This window comes from Eufriesea mexicana, unplaced genomic scaffold (assembly GCF_001483705.2).
Source record: "Eufriesea mexicana isolate 0111107269 unplaced genomic scaffold, ASM148370v2 scaffold5473, whole genome shotgun sequence".
NCBI lineage: Eukaryota > Metazoa > Arthropoda > Insecta > Hymenoptera > Apidae > Eufriesea > Eufriesea mexicana.
The window spans coordinates 196,011-216,054 of record NW_016913413.1 but is presented as its reverse complement, the minus strand read 5'-3'; the positions used below and the strand labels follow the sequence as shown (position 1 = coordinate 216,054).

The 20,044-nt window shown below is 29.1% G+C and overlaps 1 protein-coding gene across 1 annotated transcript; it reads left to right on the top strand.

Moving 5' to 3' along the window:
• Nucleotides 1–3,761: 3,761 nt before the first annotated feature.
• LOC108552079 (ATPase family AAA domain-containing protein 2) lies at nt 3,762–18,727 on the top strand. The gene is made up of 26 exons (XM_017906478.1): nt 3,762–3,987; nt 4,127–4,469; nt 4,562–4,724; nt 4,910–4,976; nt 5,078–5,327; nt 5,384–5,598; nt 5,696–5,988; nt 6,086–6,403; nt 6,476–6,657; nt 6,747–6,933; nt 7,008–7,486; nt 7,556–7,741; nt 8,357–9,212; nt 9,411–9,493; nt 10,052–10,125; nt 14,290–14,469; nt 14,553–14,701; nt 14,993–15,262; nt 15,347–15,538; nt 16,195–16,376; nt 16,836–17,022; nt 17,328–17,417; nt 17,755–17,890; nt 18,064–18,162; nt 18,240–18,332; nt 18,414–18,727. Exons 1-26 carry the CDS (start codon nt 3,762–3,764, stop codon nt 18,725–18,727), a joined length of 5,814 nt encoding a protein of 1,937 aa, XP_017761967.1.
• Nucleotides 18,728–20,044: the final 1,317 nt, after the last annotated feature.

Here is a 20,044-nt window from a genome sequence, read left to right as displayed (position 1 = left end):
GAACCTCCCTCTTTTCTTTATATACCTCAGGTCCAGCATTCTGAAACTTAACACATTAGCGATGATCATTAACTTTGACAACTGTTATTAATATTTATTTAGATCAGGAATACAATATACCTTTCAATCTCACTTTAATCTTTATATTTAGTTGTTATAACAGGCCATAACCTAAATTAATTTCATTCCTTTTAGTCTGCCTAAGCCATCTCCATCTACTGAATCTTTATTTGACCAAAGATTTCTATCTTGTATGTTTGTATGTTATATGGTTAGCCGACCTAGAATCCAATAGACATATCATATGAGAATAGAAGAATATCATAGAAGAATATTGACTTTTCTCTACCAAACTCTGCTATCACTAATAAAAAGTGGAAAAACAATGGCTCATAACTTACAGTATTTAATTACAATTAAAGGTTATGTTGATACAAAACTTACATTCTTTTCGTGATGCAGGCACACCTGCATGGACATAAAATGCTTCCGGCGTTTGTTTGCAATTTTTTCTCATTTCCTATGCATTTTCCTGTTCATTTGGAGAAAAATCAACAAATCGCTCAATTTCTGCGATTAATTTATGAAATTTTATAATTAAGTTGTAAAAGCGTACCTTTGCATAATTGATGTCTGTCAGATAAAGAAATGAATGCTGATTATCTAATTAAAACCACTGTTTGAGCTGAATTTATTAAAGAATGTAGAAAACTTCATGATTTGATTTATTAAGATATATTAAAATATATTAGGAGGACATAACCAAAGTTAGTAAACTGACATCAGAGCCATTTATGTTCTCGTTGCGGAACTCGAGCTTCGAGTCTAGAATCATAGATGGCTCTGATGTCAATTTACTAACTCTGGTTATGTCCTAATATATTTTAATAAATCAAATCGACAGTGGAAAATTCACTAATTACTCAATATCTGTTATTAATTTATGAACTTTTATATTTGCGTCGTAAAGGCAGATCCTTCAAGAACTTTCCAATATACTTTTCGATATAAATTTGTCCCTAATTAATTAATAATTAATGATCATTCTACGCAGTGTTTGAATTGCTGTCCAAGACGCCATTGGTTTTTCATTAATTACTACCCTCTCCGCAATTAATTTATGAAACTTTATGCACTCATTAGAAAGATAATGTTCTTGCGAATCTTCTCATATAACTTTTGATCACATTTTGCTTCTAGTTTCTTGTAGTATTATATATTTTCACGGAAGATTGTGATGGTCGTTGTTACGAAATCATGGACGTCATCAAACAATAATTAATAACCAATAATGTAGAGTTAAATTCTTTACGAAAATTATATAGGAATGTTGCGTGAAATTCCAACCTTATAATGAAATTATAAAAGTTCATAAATTAATTACAGAAATTGAGTAATTTATTAATTTTTCACTGTCGGAGCCCTTCTATCCTTTTCTACCCGATCGCTGTCCTTGTCTGTCACGTGACGAGCTCTTTGACGACTTCCTTGCCTATTCTATGTTCCTATTACTTTTCCGACAATATGATCCAAAATCATACATGGCGCTGATCGTAGGCGGTAAAATTTGTATTCGAATTAAATACCTTTGCTGGTTATGTACTCTTAATACACCTTATAAATCAATTCGCCAGTAGAAAATTAATAAATTTCCAAGTTTTTGTAATTAATTTATAAACATTTATAGCTGCATAGCAAAGTTGGAATTATAGGTAACATTCTTATACAATGTTTAATTTAATAATTAATACTTACATGAGCGATAGGTTTTGTATTTCCTGTATCTAATGATTATTTATATTTTCGTTTTCTTTCTGTAGTAGATAAGATTGCTATAGAAAAGTGTTTTTCTTGCATAATATTCTTATTATTTTAATAAATCTTTTTATTTAAATTATTTTATTGTAATAAATATATACTAGTATAAGAAAGCGTAAAAAATAAATTTTTTATTAAGAAATTTTATTTACAGTTGTTTATTTACAATATTTCCATAGGCGAAAAATGAATACAAAATAAAAAAGACATTGAAAAAACTATCAATTTATGGACGAGAATCGAATCCTGCACCTCCAGCATATGAATTCTTGAATGTCATCTTTGGACTACGATTCCACCTAAAGGCTGTTGGAAATAAATTTAGAATTGGAGAAGTATAAAAACTTAGTTATAAATATTTCAAAAGCTATTGAGTAGTTACAAGATGATTTTTTCTAGAAAATAAATATGAATATTATTATGTAAATATTAATAAAATACTTATATATCATCAATGTTATTTTATTATGTAAGTATATGCAATTATATGTAATGATTTTTAAATCAAATTAACTAATTTTAAATCAAATTATTAATATTGAAACTGATAAGATGATAATGAGATTGGCAATGCAAAATTGTTTAATATGAAAATGCATGTAATATGAATAAAATCAAAATATTTTTAGATAGCTATTTTATTAAACTAAATAAATTTAAATAACAAAAATAACTTTGTTGAGGTATTCAAATTTTTGTAATAATTTTATTGCATAATTTATAAAATAAGTGTTTTATATTATAAAAATATCAATACATGCATTCCGAAAATATTATATAGTAAACAAACATATGTATTAAGTACAATATTTTAAGAATTGCTTAAAAGAACACCATATATCCGACGGTATATTTACCATCTGTAGTTATATCATTTTATGAAGGAGCGCGCTAATATTGTATTCTTGCATCATATACTTAAAGGTGATCACAATTGGCAAACGGGTTAGGTTAGATTTACAGATACATTTACAGCTAATTTCAGTGACTTCACATATGTAATGATAGTTTGCAATACAAATTTTATAATCATCAATTCAATAAAAAAAATTTTACTACAACAAACTTGTTGGTAGTAATGTGTCTATATTTTTTATATTTCTAATGTAACATACTTTCAAGTGATAGTCGATCGTAAAACGACCTTTGTGAATGCTCAGTGTGCATGCGCTACGTGCACTTGATCAAGAAAGTGGTGTTACTTTACCTGAGGCATATGACGGACATTAGCAGTTTTCTTTTTAATTTAAGTACAAATTGGCAGCAAGAACTGGCCAGATGAAGGTAAACTGTTTAATAAAATACTAAATGTTTTACGTTTCAATAATCTCAAGTTCTAAATACTTGTAGAGGTTAAACTTCGTGTATTTCAGAATAATACTAATTGTTTCCATGGTGCTTTGTTTATTATTATTGTAGACAGTACATATTCTAATTTTGATTTTTCTTATATTCTGCATGATTAATTATTAATTTTCTTACCACTTTTTATAAAGAGCATTATATATTCATTTCTGTATTTTAAGTTTCTGAAAAAATATTTAAGTGGGCGGTGTTCCATTTCGTAAAAAAAAGTAATAAAAAATAAGAAAAAGCACGTGTTAACTGTCAAAACATACCATAATTTTCAATAAATTTTTTTCATATCAAAGTTAAATATGTATTTTTTCTTTTCTTTTATTATATATATTAATTCGTAGAATCTGATACTTTTATCCCACTTACTAAATTATATTTTTTACTTTAGTAATTTTTACAAAATTATTGTTTGAAATTTAGATATAACTTTAATATATATGTATATGCAAGTGAATGTTATGTATGTTTCTTTTCTTTTTTAAGAGTTTCATATTGTACTATATATTATGTAAAAATTTTTTATACAATATGATTGAAATTTGAAAGTTAAAAATAAAATATTTATAATTAATACAATATAGATAATGTCAGATGATGATGCTGCATTGGACTCAATGGATACAGAAGAAGATATTTTTTCTCCTAGAAATCGTAGCCTTGGCTCTAATGCCAGAAGGGTTAAAAGTTTGCGTACTTTACGATCACATTCAAACTCTACTTCTCATATATCTATGAACAATTTAAGTGTGCGTCGTAGCACACGTCATAGAATGCAAACATATGATAATCTTAATACTAGTTGGATTTTAGGTGATGCATATCTTAAAATTATATTTTAACTTATATTTAACTTATGTTAGTTATATTTTTATTTGAAATAATATTACAATAGTTACTAAGTAAAAGTTTACTATAAGAAAATGTTTTGAGTGTTTATAATATTTTTTAGGTACACAAACATTGAAAGGATACCCCATGTTTCAACAACATGGTTCTTCATCTGATAAAGAAATGGTGGATGAAGTTCCTGAAAGAAAACGTGATGTCAGAGAGCGTATGCCTCTTAGATCACGTGAAAATCACCCTCCAAATAAAAATTCATCTAGACATATTAGAGAAAGGACAGAACATGATAGACAAAATAGTAGAGAACTTAGAGGAAGGGGTGATCGTGATCTTAGAGAAAAAGCAGAGCAGGAGAAAGATATTAGAGACCTTAAAGATAGACAAGAAAGGGAACATAAAGATAAGGTAGAAACTAGGAGTAAATCTAATGAAGAAAAGGATGGAAGGTTAATATTAATTAATTCTTATAATAAATCCTTGTTATAAAATTTATAAAGTTAAAGTGTAATTAATTTGTTATTTAAAAATTTGTCCGCAGAACAAGAAAGTCTGATAGCCCAAGTAGATTAAAGGAAGGACCTGCTACAAGACTTGGTGGAAGTATAGGTGAAAAAGATGTGAAATCTAAAGTAGAAGCTGATGAAGATAGCTCACAAGAAAGTGAAAAGGCAGAAAATAATGATAACTCTGAAAATGAAGATGTAAATAATTTTTTTCAATATGATCAGTTATATTTTAATTTTTCATATAGTTTCTTCATATTTAAGTATAAAGAAACAAGATAGAAAGACTTTTGTATAATTTAATTAGTGTACTTACAAAATGTTAAAATGTGTAAGTAACTCAAAGGTAATACTATAATAACAAATACTTGTGTTACTAACAGGGCTATGAAGACATGTATACTCGTATTAAACGAACTAGAAGAACAGCGCAACGGCAATTACCAAGGGGTAAGAAGCTCACAGGTTCGATGTTTATTTTTAATATATGTACTATTAATTTATGCAATCGGATGTTTTACTATATTATTTATAATTTACTATTTTTACAGTAGTAGATAGTGATTTAAGTGAATCTTCTGATTCCCCTGGTCCTAGAAAGTATAGTTTACGTCAGAAAAAACCAGCTGTAGATAGATTTCAAGCTAATGTTGAACCAGTTCGACGATCTATAAAAGCACTTAGAAGTGTTCTTAGTAATTCCATGAGAAGGCGTAAACATAGAAGTAAAAGTACAAGCTCTAGTGATTCGAGTGATTCAGAACCTCAGCGTTATGATAAGAAAAAAAGTAAAAAAGCAAGGTAAAAAGAGATTTTAAGAAATACAATTATATATGTTATTGATTATTTTATTATAGGCAATCAGCAATACCTCAAGGTGGACCACCTGATCGTAAAGCAGATATAAATCCAATTACTTTAGATACTAACATTAGATTCAATGATGTTGGTGGCTTAGAATCACATATTCACTGCCTTAAAGAAATGGTTGTTTTTCCTATGATGTATCCAGATGTTTTTGAACGTTTTCATATTATCCCACCAAAAGGAGTATTATTTCATGGTCCACCAGGTATAGTGTGTATATTTATATAATTATATCGATTAAATTTAAACTAAAACATTTTAATTGAAACACAATTATTACTGATATATATTTATTTATTTAGGAACTGGTAAAACATTAATAGCTAGAGCATTGGCAAATGAATGTAGTCAAGGCAGTAGAAAAATGTCGTTCTTTATGAGAAAGGGAGCAGATTGTCTATCTAAATGGGTTGGAGAATCTGAGCGTCAGTTGCGATTGTTGTTTGAGCAGGCTCAACAAATGAAACCGTCCATAATATTTTTTGATGAAATAGATGGCCTTGCACCTGTTCGAAGTACGAAACAGGATCAAATTCATGCTAGTATTGTATCTACCCTTTTGGCGCTTATGGATGGCCTCAGTGATAGGGGAGAGGTTAAATACTTTATTTTTTAAATCTTTACAAAAATTTTTAATTACATAAACTCTCAAATGCTTAATGATTGATTCTCGTCCATTTATTTAATAATAGGTAATAATTATTGGAGCAACAAATAGGATAGATGCTATTGATCCAGCATTACGTAGACCAGGTCGTTTTGATCGGGAATTATTTTTCCCCTTGCCTGCTATGAAAGAAAGACTAGAAATATTAAAAATCCACGTTAGTAAATGGAAAAATTGTCCATCTGATCAATTGTTAGAAGTATTAGCTGAAAAAGCGACGGGTTATTGTGGTTCAGATTTGAGAGCTTTGTGTACTGAAGCAGTTTTACAAGGATTACGAAGAACTTATCCTCAAATATATATGACTAATAATAGATTACTATTAGATCCTGAACGAGTTGAAGTATGTTATCATTATTTAGCGAATACATAAGTATCAAATAAATATAATATAAGATTATGTATATTTTTATAGGTAAAAAAACGAGATTTTTTGCAAGCTAGTTCTATTCTTGTACCATCATCACAAAGAGTATCACCTTGTGCTCGAAGAAAATTACAACCTTTTATGGAACCTTTATTAGGACCTCTACTGGAAGAGTTATTTAATTCAATAAAGGGAATATTTCCTCAAGGAGTTAATCCTGCTATGGCAAAGTAATAAAATTAAATAATAGTTTTGTAACTATATTTATTTTAATACATATTTACTTTTTTACTTAATACATTACTATTAAATATCTTAGAGTGAAAATTGCCAAAGGGATACATCGACCAAGGCTATTAATTTCTGGTGGAAATCTATCTGAAGGTCAAGGGCCACATTTAGCACAAGCGCTATTGTATCATATGGAACATCTACCAGTTCAAACATTAGATGTTAGTACTCTTTTCGCAGAAAGTGGACGATCTCCGGAAGAAACCTGTGTACAGGTTAGTTGCAAATAAAAGAGAAGAAACACATACTAAATAATTTAAAATATTTCATATGATTTTAAATAATGTAGGTATTTAACGAAGCTGCCAGGAACGTACCGTCCATAATTTATATTCGGTCGATTGATCAATGGTGGCCACTTGTACCTGAAACCGTAAAAGCGGTTTTTTTATGTCGTATTGCAGCACTGGATCCTTCATTGCCTATTTTGATTTTAGCCACAAGTGATAGAACATATCAGGATCTTCCTGTACAACTTCAAAGTCTGTTTAGTGAACTTCGTAGCGAAGTTTATTCTATGAAGACACCAACAGCTGAACAAAGATCGAAATTCTTCCGACCTATTTTCATGGTTCAAAGTTTAAAACCACCAAAAATAAAAGATGATAAAGTAGAAGTTTTAGAAGAGCTTCCTTTAGCACCAGATCCTTTACCAAAGAAATTAACGGAAGAAGAAAAGAAAGTAATATTCGAGAAGGAAGAAGTTTCTTTAAGAGAATTAAGAATTTTCTTAAGAGAAATTTGTGCAAAACTTGCGAGAAATAGGCAGTAAATATTTCCTTATTACGATACTTTTGTTTGTAGAGTAGTAATTGATATCAAATATCTACATTACAGATTTTTCATGTTTACAAAACCAGTAGACACAGAAGAAGTACCGGATTATAACATGATAATAAAACAACCAATGGATTTAGAAACTATGATGACAAAAATAGATATGCATTGTTATCTTTGTGCTCGAGATTTTCTAGATGATATCGATCTCATTTGTAAAAATGCTTTGGAATATAATCCTGATAGGTCAGTGAGTACAATATACAGCAATTGTTTTATTAAATCCCTTATAAAATGTTATATTGTAAACATTATGATATTTAAATATTACGATAATATAAACACGAACATTTACTGAATTTTTATTATTCTTTTTTCTTCATGAATTCTTTAACGAAGGTACTTAATAATAGTCGCGTATTTTACATACTATTATTTATACTTCTTATCTACATATTTTTCTGTTATTATTGTACATACAACTATAAATATAAATAATGGAGCTGAAGTTCATACTGACATTCATGTTGTGTGTTTTCATGTCAGCTTACGTGATAGGCCTTCCCTTGGAATATTAAAGAGGTAGTTCAGATATTCCTGTTTATCCGTTGCTGTTGCCGCTCCGTAGTTAAAGTGGCTTTCAATTGTTGATATATATTTTATTACTTATATGTATACTATAATAATATATTATATATTATATATATGTAAATATGTATATTTAGAAAATTATATTATTGAAAGCCACTCATATTAGTTCATGTCGCTTCTTGATAGTGATATATATTTCTAAAACCTTAATACATATTGTATGTATATTGTATTGCATTCTTTCAGAGATCCGGCTGACAAATTAATAAGACATCGTGCGTGCTCTCTTCGTGATAATGCGTATGCGTTAATAAAAGCAGAATTGGATTCCGATTTTGAGGATAAATGTCGTGAGATTTCAAAAAATCGTAGAATTATTAAAAGTACAGTAAGTAACGAAGTGGATAATAAAAATCAGTCAAAAACAGAACAATCTACGTTCGTAACCGAACGAACAGACAAAAAAGACTCTGCGAGTCCTAGTCACACCCTGATCGTAAATGGAAGAAGATATAATAATTCTAGAAAACGTAGAATACCGGCGTGGGCAAGGGGCTATGTAAAGAAAGTTCACAAAAAAAAGAAAATCGCGTTTGATGAAAATGTAACTGTATCTGAAAACAAAATTTGTTTAAGTAATGAAACAACAAGTATAGATTTAGAAAAATTCCAAGAATTTGAGACCGAGGCAAACAGTGTTTTAAATGGTCATGTACCTTTATTCGATAATTCTGATTCTGAGAATGATTCGCAAAATGAATGTTCAAAAGATATACAAGGACTTCAAAGCAATAGTGTCAGTGAGCAACGGATTGATGAAATTGAGAGTATGGAAATATGTTTTACAGAAGAAGAAAAAAACGCGGAAAATAGTGTGTCTAATTCATCGTCTAGGCGAGAAAGTATAGATGAATTATCGTTTGCTATCGAGAGTGATTCTAGTCCAACCAGATTTGAAGAAAATGAAAAACTTGTAGTAGATAAAAATGAATTAGAAAGTGCATGGCAAACTACCGTTGAAATTACGAAAGATTTTCCTGTTGAAGTACTATGCGATATTTACGTGCAACTCAGTCGATGTGTAGGAAAATATGCTCAGAATTATGATAGAAAATCACTGCCAAAGGTAAATACCGTTAAATTTACTAATTTATTTTTCAATGTGCATGGATTATCACTTCATTATTTACATTATTTTTTTATGCTTTTTGCTTTTTACTGGTTCTTATTGTCATTTATGACTTGTTAATTGAGCTATATGGTGTAGAGAGTATAATTTCTTTTTATGTAGTATAAAGTATCTTATAATTTATGATGTGTGTAGGACTTGCTCAAGGAAGTGAAAAGATTTGAAGAGTTCAAGACAACGTACGAGAAAGTTCATCATGTCGCAAATCAAACCGACATGTTATAAGTCACATGCTACCTTTAGTATCATTACAACAAAATTTTTGTACATTTACACTAAACAAAGATTATCAATTAGTGTTAAATCACATAATAATTTAAAATAGTATATTTTTTTCATTTCAATTCTTAGAACTACTGATGATTAATAAAAAAAAAGAAAGGTAAATTCATTTTTAAAGATTTTCAAAGGTTTGGTGAAGCATAATTGTGTGCTAATCTTACAAGAAAAAAGTGAATGTTATATTGGAAACTGAGAGAAGACAATTTTAACTATTTATCTCAGTATCTAAATATGAAATGATAAATTATTATAATCATATTGGCTTTCATTAACTATAATTATTAGTGGCTTATCCCTTAGTAACAAATTTTGATATCAAATTGAAATATTTCTACAATCATGCATGATTTTCAGTTAATTATCAATATTTGTATAAAAATTGACATAAAAAGGTCACATACAAGAAATTAGTTAGAAAATTACGAACAATCTGTTTTTTGTACAAGTAAATATTAATGGGGTACTTGTGAAATATTTTTTGTGTTAATGTATAGTACTTTATACCTGAAAGAGGTATACTTCTTTATAATAACAAAAATTTGCAAATACTGGTTATACAAAGATGATGGTAATTTAATACAGTATGTACTTAACTATAGTTTTTTACATCTGGTACTTGGCAGTATATTAAATCAAATTATTTTATTCTATATGCATATAGTAGGATCCTAATAAACCTTGATGAAATATATTATAGATTCATTATATGCGCCAGTTATTACTTTGGATTTTTACAATTCTTTAGGTAATTTTTATAAAAGTACTTTGAACATAGACATATCTTGACATATAGGTTCCAACATGCAGCTATAAACTCACATGTGCCCTATTTTTAAAGGAAGATCATTTAGTAAAGTAATACTCAATATAAAAGTATCTAAGTTTTTAAATTTGATAAAGTAATTTTATATAATTTTTTTTACTATTTAATGAAAAGTTACAATTCTGTTAATCAGTGTCGATAATAACATTGTGTATTAGTTCTAATTAATCATTCAAGTGATGAAAACTTAAAAAAAGATTTCATAAACTGAAAAATATGTAAATACATTCCAAATTTTATGAGCAATGTTATATGTTGCATAATTAAATATTTTTGGCAATGTACATAATTTAATTTTAGGAATAATTTGTAGAAGGTTACTAGGTTTCGATATTAAATTTGTTATGCTTCCTTCTTTCAATTTATCATTTTTACTTGAAGTAAAAGTATACATAATTAAAAATAATGAATAATTTAGTAAACTAAAATTATATAGTTTGTATATTATTTAAGATAATATTTGATATAATGATCTTTTATCAATGTATATAAAGATTACACGTGTCCAGTATAACTATTTATATACATTAATAAAATTTATAAGTCATTGATGTTGTCATAGCATTATTCAAGATTGGAATCTGTTGCTTTAATTATTATGATTTAATTTAATACAATTACAACTATATTATATTTAGATAAATTAGTTTTATGTATGATGAATAATGTATAATTGAAATATAGTACATGCTCGGCAGTTCATTTTGACCAAAGCTATAAGCCATAAGCAAAGTAATTAAAAAATAGGTTTTGATTCTATTGTGGATATAAAAGGGAATATAATTGAAAATTACTATAAATGTGAAATACCTCGGTAAAAATCGTAACATATGCAAAGGAAACTGTATCTGTATAAATATTAGAAAATATTTAATGTAAAACTTACATTCTAGATTCATATACTGGTTGTGATTTATACTGTAACTGTGAAAAGATAGTTACCAAACACTATAAATGAAAAAAAAGATTTTGATGCTTTCTGAAGTGCAAGTAATAATATTCTTCCTATTGACATTGATCATATAAGTAGTATTCATTTATAAAAAAAAACGATGTGTTAACAAATGAATTTCTTTATTTAGTTTCGATTATTTAGATAAATATATAAATAAGATACATATTAAGTTTAAAATAGATAGTAAGGATTTAATAATAATTCTTACAATCAAGCATGTAGTAAATAACACAAAATTCTTTAAAAAATGCTATGTAATTAAGAAGTAATACCAGTTTAAAAAATATGATATGTTATTAATTAATTGGTGGTTAACATTACAATTTGTTATTTCATATTAGTCAAAATTTCCGAATATGGAAACTAGATTAAACATTATTGTAAATTCATCCTTGATTTGTAGTGAAAATTGTAATTAAATTTTACGAAATTATAAGTGAATTACTTAAAATTTGTTAGAATATAGGAATGAAAAGACTGAACTTTAGAAATGCTCACTACATAGTATTTATTCCTTTCGTCTGTTATTCTTTTTATTTAAATTGAATTAGCAAAATAATTTTCGGTATTCTATTAGATGATCTTGTATAATGTAAATACCAAATTTTTAGATAAAATAATTTTATATATGTAATTTTATGAACATAATTATCTATATGTTTAGTGTTTTGATATATGCTTGATGTTTTAGAATGACATTAGAATTAGAATTATTAATTTACAGTAAAAATAATTTATAATAAAAATATATCACACTAAGGAAATACATTTTATTTCTATTGGTAATTACTTATAGCGTTCTCAACAAATTTGAATAATTTTATCAAATTTAATTTAATATTATATGTAAATTTATTTCCATGTTTAATTTTAAGTATTACCAAAAATGTTCCATGCACATATATCGTTTTGTACAAAATTAAAGTGTACTAATAGTAAGGTAATTAATACTTACAAAAGTTTTAAATGGAAAAATTGAAAAGTATTTGTGGATAGCTTTGTAAACTTTTTTTTAATAACAGTAAATGAAATGAAAATGATTTTATAAGAATTAAGATGCAAATTAATACATTTTAGTTCAAGTTTCTACACAATTTAAAACTTAATTGATGCTTCTAACGATTTAATTTTGTATTAAAATATTTCACGCAAAATTTTGTGATATTGGTAATTTAAATATTGTACTTTCTCTTACTCAGGTACTTGTCCCTTTATGATAAGAACAATTATTGTGCAAATTAGTGCCACATTATGAAAATTAAATAAGTATTCATATGCATGGTAGATAAAAAAATTAAGTTAACAGAAATATCGTTACCACTATATAATATCATTTATAACACTCACGACGTTTAAAATGCAAGGAATTTAAAATATTAAAAGCAAGCTGTAATATTGCTATTAATGTCTAAAGAATTTTTTAACAAAAATTTCAGCGTTTGTTTTGATAACAATTTCATTAAGTTTAATAATATAGCACCCAGGAAATAAATTTTTGCTTAACTCAAGCATACCCAATACAAATAGATATCGTTAATATTTGCCAAAGAACTTGTATAATATTTCAATAATAAAAGATTCAAATGTAAACCTGAATAAATAGTAAATGATACAGAAAAATCACATATACAGTTAATATAAATCGAAGAGAAAAAAAAATTAATGTTAATTGTATCGTTGTGATTTTTCTGTTTCCACTGATATATTTTACATTCCACTTTATGATAAAAAAAATATCCGAAACGTGTAATTATTCCAAGAATAATTTCTGGTGCTATTTTTTGATGTGCTGTCATCTCTGTATTACCAAGAATATTGCAAAAGAAAAAATCGTGTAAATTATATGTACATTGTATTAATCGAGAGGTTCTCGTAACCACTGCCGTTTGAACTAACTACTATAATTACTTTGCTAAAGTATTCAGATAATAAAGATTGTAATGCTGCTATTTGCGAAGATCATATTGATCTACGAATTCAATAAATTCCTTGTTGTTGGACATGGATATGATCTTTGTCAGACAGTAGTTTCAAACATATGAAGCAAATGTGTAGAAGATATAGGAAACAAAGCAAAAGAGCATACACTGCCTTATTTATTTTACCATACAGGTAATACGTTTTATTGTCATTCATTGTAGCATAATAAATTGAAGTTTCGTAATGTAACGACTCGTCTTGATTTATTACTCCTTACAAAATTCGTACTATTAAAATTCATCTATTAAAATTCGTCATATAATTCTACTAAAATCACTTCCCATAAAGTTCATCGATAAATTTAATTCGGCTTTACACGTATTAAAAATCTAAATCTATTTTGTGAAATATTAAATATGAAATAAATATTTTTTCACGTGTTTCGATTATTTATATTATTTTCATATATTGAAAAAATAGATAATATCGTATAATAATATTCCTTTACGTAACACTCGACAAAAATTTGATTGAATACTTAGTGTTTAATATATGTCTTCACACTGACGAAAATATAAAATAATAAAAAAGAAAGTTGTATATTATAAGATATTATATTGTATAAATTCGAAAATTTATGGCATTAAAACTATACTCTTTAAAACCTACCACCTTCGACTTCGTATAAAATAAAGTATTTATATCCTATCCAAGAAACCCTTGATAATTATTCATTATACATTATTTCAAACTACACGAACATTGCTTCAAACGAGAACATGATTCGCATGTTTCGCTAAGAATTGTATCGATGAAACGTCTAAAATAATGAAATTACATCGTGAATCGACTTGAATCAATTATCAGACACCATAAAAATTCCAGTAAAATTGCCAGAAACACATGATGCATGTGTACGATCAACGATGCGAGTAGCCGAAGCGGGTTTCGCCGACCAAAAAAATTCAAGGAGCAATTATACAAAATTGTGGTAGCTAAATGAGAATACGTTCGACGGGTATGCGAAATAAAAGCTTGGGCGTCAGTTTCATCGGGAAAGATGTCCGGCGCGAAGGATTTCTCTTGCATCGGAGGACTGGAGAAGCACATCCGAGTGGTAAAGGAAACTGTTCTGTTTCCGCTCATGTACGGTGACATTTACGCCAAGTTCAATCTAAAACCACCGAGGGGTTTGCTCTTTTACGGGCCTCCTGGTAAAATAAAACTTTCTACGGTTCGTAATGACACGGGACCTTGTTGGAAACGAGAATCCCGATTGACATTTTCTGTTTCGCAGGCACAGGAAAAACTCTGGTAGCCAGCGCTTTAGCCGCAGAATGCAGTAATACCGAACGGAAGGTTACCTTCATATCTCGTAAGGGTTCTGACTGTCTAAGCAAATGGGTCGGTGAAAGCGAGAAGAAGCTTCAAAAGATTTTTTCATTGGTTAATATACCTCATTCCTTTTTTTACGGTATTAAGATAGAAACTATTAAAACGAATTAATTGTCTCGTGATTCCCTTACGATTCTTTATACTATAAGAATTATACGAATATGTATAATGTACTTTCGTCATTTATGCCAAAAATGTACGAGATGATAACAGAAAATGGTAAAGATATGTTTTACTTAATTAACACGTGACTTTCTAATTATATTTTAACCATTATTCACGTTTTAAAAAACATATTTTCAAAATTCTTATTTCAATAATTCGATTTGTAACCACGTTCAGGCTCAACAATCGAAGCCTTGCATAATCTTTTTTGACGAAGTTGATGGTCTGGCTCCAGTGAGATCTAGTCGCCAAGACTTTGTGCACGCTAGTATTGTCTCCACTCTCTTGGCCTTGATGGACGGCTTAGAGAACAATTCAGAGATCATAGTAATTGGAGCAACGAATAGAATCGATGCTATAGATCCAGCTTTAAGAAGACCTGGCCGATTCGACAGAGAATTATACTTTCCATTGCCATGCTATTCCGCGAGAAAAGAAATACTCTCGGTACTCTTTATTCAGATGAAGCTTTTTCATCCCTCTTATATTCGAGGAAATTATATTGAAATAAAAATGTTATTTATATAACAGGTCCATATAAAAAGTTGGAAGCAAAAACCGCCACAGAAATTTTTGGCATACCTTGCGTCGAAGACAGTCGGATTTTGCGGGAGCGATTTACAAGCCCTTTGCGCCGAGGCGGTGATGTGCTGCGTTAGAAGAAATTATCCAGAAATATATACGTCTAAAACGAAATATACGATTAACGAGCGGCATCTTAAAGTAATAAGAACAAATTTTCATTAAAGATTTAGGATAAGAAAGAAAATTAAATTTAAAAAAAATTTAACAAAACTATCGATAAAAAGTTTGTTTAATTTTTGCGACATTATCGATTCACTAGTTGATTGTTTAATATGTTTAGAAAGTAAGATTTGACGCTTATTTGCAGTTTCATGAAAATATCTTACACGAAAAACTGTTCTTGTTCTTGCAAAAGGTACTTCAAGGAAAGAAAGTTTAAGAAAGGTTGGGTCAGTCCTTTCAGAAACGTAAATCAGGACACTCAATTAGCATACGATTACTATGCTACGTGTACCACGAAACAGCTGGTTTATTTGCCAGCGGCAACATATTTAATCCAGTGATAGAAGTGGTTGCTGTTTAGAAGCTGTGACACTTAATCGAATAATAAAATAGAGAATGTTATCGTTGAATATATACTTAATGAAATATCGTGTAACCTTAATAACATTTGAAATATTTCTACCTGATATAATTTATTGCTTCCAAGCAATTGCAATCTCGTAGGATTATTTCCTCCACGATGTAAATAATTAGCATAGGTTATGATCCTTCGCGTTTTAAATTATCTTGATATAGGTTATTATCTTGAAATAGCATTTACGAAATATTTGTTGCAATTGTTAATGTGATAGGTCGAGAAACAAGATTTTCTGAGGGCACAACAGAACATCCTACCAGCATCCCATCGTGTTTCAGTCGCACCAGTGAAGTCTTTGTCGTTTAAAATTCAGCCATTACTTCAAGACAATTTGTCACGCATTCTGTCACAGCTCGAGATTCTTTGTCCGGCGGGAATGTTGATTTGTGACGTCATGTGAGCATCAAATTACCGCTTGATTTAAGTAGTAGTAGCCTCGCAACAGTTATAAATTCTATACATTTTTCGTTGTCAAATATTTATTATACGAACATCGAAAAGAAGGAATCGTATGAATACAGTTAATTATAATTATATATTAACTGCAATTTCATTTTCATGAGAAAATAAGAATTCGGTCATTAAAGGTTAACAAATTCTTGAAGAAACATATTTCAATGATATATTATTACATTGTACCATGAATATTGTTATTACGCATATTGCATATTGTTATAATTCACTGTTGTGAGTTATACAAATTTTGTTACAGTTTGATTACCATTTTTCTAATTGTATCAAAGTAAATCAATCTTACCATAGAACTTTAAATTCTTGACCAGTACAAAAGTAGGGTTAATGATAGGTCACAATGGCATTTGTAGTATAAAAAACTTTAAAAGGTCTTTCTTACAGCTCTGGTAGAGCCGCATCCAGGTCAAACAACTGTCCTAGGATTTTACTGTGTGGTGACGACGACTCCCACACTCGTCATTTGGGACCAGCATTGCTTCACACCTTGGAACACTTACCATGTCATGTGTTGGATGTTACAACTTTGTTCGAAGAAACAGGGAGGGCTGCAGAAGAAGCACTTATTCAAGTAACTATTAAAACGAAACAATGATTAATGCCCAAGTGCAATATTAATTAAATAGATAATTCATAAGAAAATAATAATTGATTATAATGAAAATAATAAATACTTATAAAAATGACTATAAAAAATAATAAATGTTTAAAAAATACGTATAGTAATAAAAGTAATAGAAAATAAGAAAAAATTGAGAAAAAATTCTACAAAGTTCTTGTAGATTCTATTCCTATATTTTACGTGATTATTATTTTCTTTGTGATATTAATATTTCTATTTAAGATATGTAAATATTTTAATTAATTAAATAACAGAAAATGAAAATGGCTCGGCGGAGTTTACCATCATTGCTCTACATTCCTGACATATTAGTCTGGTGGGATTTAGTAGACGAAGCAGCTCGTGTCGTTTTTACATCTTTAATGCAAGGCTTAGATCGATCGGTGCATATGTTAATCTTGACTACGGCTAATTGCTCACAAGAAGATTTACCGACAGATGTAAGGGAAATTGTTGATAAAGTTACTTATTTTTTCAAACTACACAATATTAATTTCAGAATAATTATTAATAAAAAATTTAATTCAATTACAGCGTCACGAAAAGCAATATTTTAAGAAGTATTATTTCTAAATTCCAATTATTAAACATATTTAAATTACACGTATCAATGAAAATTATAAGAAATGAACAATGGAAGATAACGTTTCTAATTTCGTTTTAATTTTATTCAATTATTAGATTTCATCTTTGTTCGACGAATATCAAGGAGAAATGTTTCAAGTGATGCCCATCAGTGAGAAACAGCGTGAATTATTTTTCAAACAATTATTCGTTCACTCTGCGTGTGATCTCGAATCTAATCGCTCTTCACAAGGTATACTATTTCCCTTTAAAAGGCTATCCTAATATTACTAATATCAATATTTAAAAACATTCTATTATCCCAGCTTCGTTATATGAAAACACTGTACTAAAAAGATTTCTTTATATTTTCAGTTACTGTTTTAAAAACTTAATTACTGAACTAATAATTTGTTTTCTAACCAGCGGATCTCGATCAACTTCCGATGTCAAAACAGATAAAGGATGTAGGAAGAAAGCGAAAAGTGGCGGGTAGAATTGATTTCACAGAAAATTCTCCAACGCGTGAGTGACTGTCCTTTCAATTTTTTCAGTTAAAAAAGGTACTTTTTGTAACATTAATAATATTAACATAACGACAGAAGAGGTGCCACCAACTCGAAAGAGTAAACTCAGGACACGTAACAGAGTTTGCACCGCACGATCAGCCCACGTGATGAGCAATTCCAAGTCAAGTAACAAAACTTGTTATTAAACTTATTACTCACCTTCTATTATTTTTAACGAAGAAAACAAAAATCGGATTTTTTATTCAGAAATCAACGTTAAGAGAAAAAACAGTGCGTCAGGAGAAGGCCCGCCATCGAAACGTACAAGGAATTCTCCACTCAATTTATCCACCTCAAGCAGTGAGAAATTGACTGATTTTCAAACAGAAGAGTTACTTCAAAAAATTGTCAAGATGACAGAATCGTGGCTGTGCTACGATTTGGAAAGTCTGTTCTACTCTCTGGAGATGACTCTGGAGAGGAACGAGGAAGATTTGTGTTCTGCAGTGGAAGATTGTATCAAACAATTTAAACAATTAAGGAGGATAAAAGTACACGTGAAAAAGGAAGAAGAAAATTAAATTTTTGTTTTGAACTTAATTGAGCTACGCTATGAAGCATATAATATAATCGCTACGACAATGTATCCTTTCACTGCCCGATCTGTAATTTTCTATCATACACCATTGCAAACTATCCCCCTAACAACCACCTGTTAAAATCTAGACATATTTCATCAAACAAAATTGACAGACACGTGCTGTAGAGGGTCTGTTGTGTGTTTTGTTAATAATCTACGCTACGTTTTAGTTAGTAATTACAATAGGCCGTGGTCATATGTGTACGTATTACATAATGCATTTTGTGTATCTATACGTATTATTGTCCTTTTGCTTAAATGCTTTGTGATGTAACATTGTGTTATATGCAAAGTTATATTAAGAAACAAACAGAAAAATTGTCTGCACTGTAAGAAATATCTGTTGCAAGGTTAACGTTTAAGTTGACATATCAAGGTATGTGCATCCTATAGTGGTACTGAATATAGCATACAGCAGGGGTCTTCTTGGATTCGCCATAAGAAATGGTGAAGGTTTCATTGCTATATGCTTGAGATAGGAAATAAGAATTTTTCTCAAATTTTGAAAATTCTTGAACTTGGTAAAAGTTAGAAGTACATCTTCAAAAAATAATCTTCTGTTATCTACTTTCTTACAAACAATCTAGGTATATCAGCCTTTAATGAAGTAAATTTCTTTTATAGATTTTTCCGCGTGAACAGACTAAACGGTGGACAAATGAAATCAAAATGGATAATCGAAAAGTGGTTTACAAAGGATTCTGATATTTGCAAACGTAACTTTGTCGGCAGATTACGCATGGGGTTGTAACTCGATACTATCCCTGGATATCGAAACTTCCTGATTACAAGCTAGGCTAGATTCATTATTCGGCTTCTCACAACGGCAATAGAAGAACGTTGACAAGATCGTTTAAACCTATTACAACGGTCCTGTTGCACAACAAAGAAAGTGTTCAAGTTTGTGCGGTTTGGCGCAGAATTACTTTCTCCACTGTGATAATGTTGCGTACAAAGGAGAATGTAACAATAAAAACAAGCATCGAAATAATAATATCGGGGATAAATATCGTCACTTGTTGTATAAAATTCAAGTGAGTAGTAATAAATATTACTACGTGTACTATAAAATTGTTTGACAATTACTATTTCACTATATCTGCTGATTCTTTACGATAGTTTAGCAAAGGCATGATTAAAGGCACTCTAGTGCAGAATGAATGTTGCAACACTTGAGAAACAATGTTATGCCTTTAACAGCCTATCGTTCTTTTCCAGCTGGAGGGAATGCCATAAAAAATTGATTACACGTATATGA

Coding starts and splice junctions, on each gene's coding strand:
- LOC108552079 (XM_017906478.1), top strand. CDS start 3,762: ATGTCAGATGATGATGCTGCATTGGACTCAATGGATACAGAAGAAGAT. Junction 9,213..9,410: donor ATAGAAAATCACTGCCAAAG/GTAAATACCGTT, acceptor TGATGTGTGTAG/GACTTGCTCAAGGAAGTGAA. Junction 17,023..17,327: donor CAGAAGAAGCACTTATTCAA/GTAACTATTAAA, acceptor ATTAAATAACAG/AAAATGAAAATGGCTCGGCG.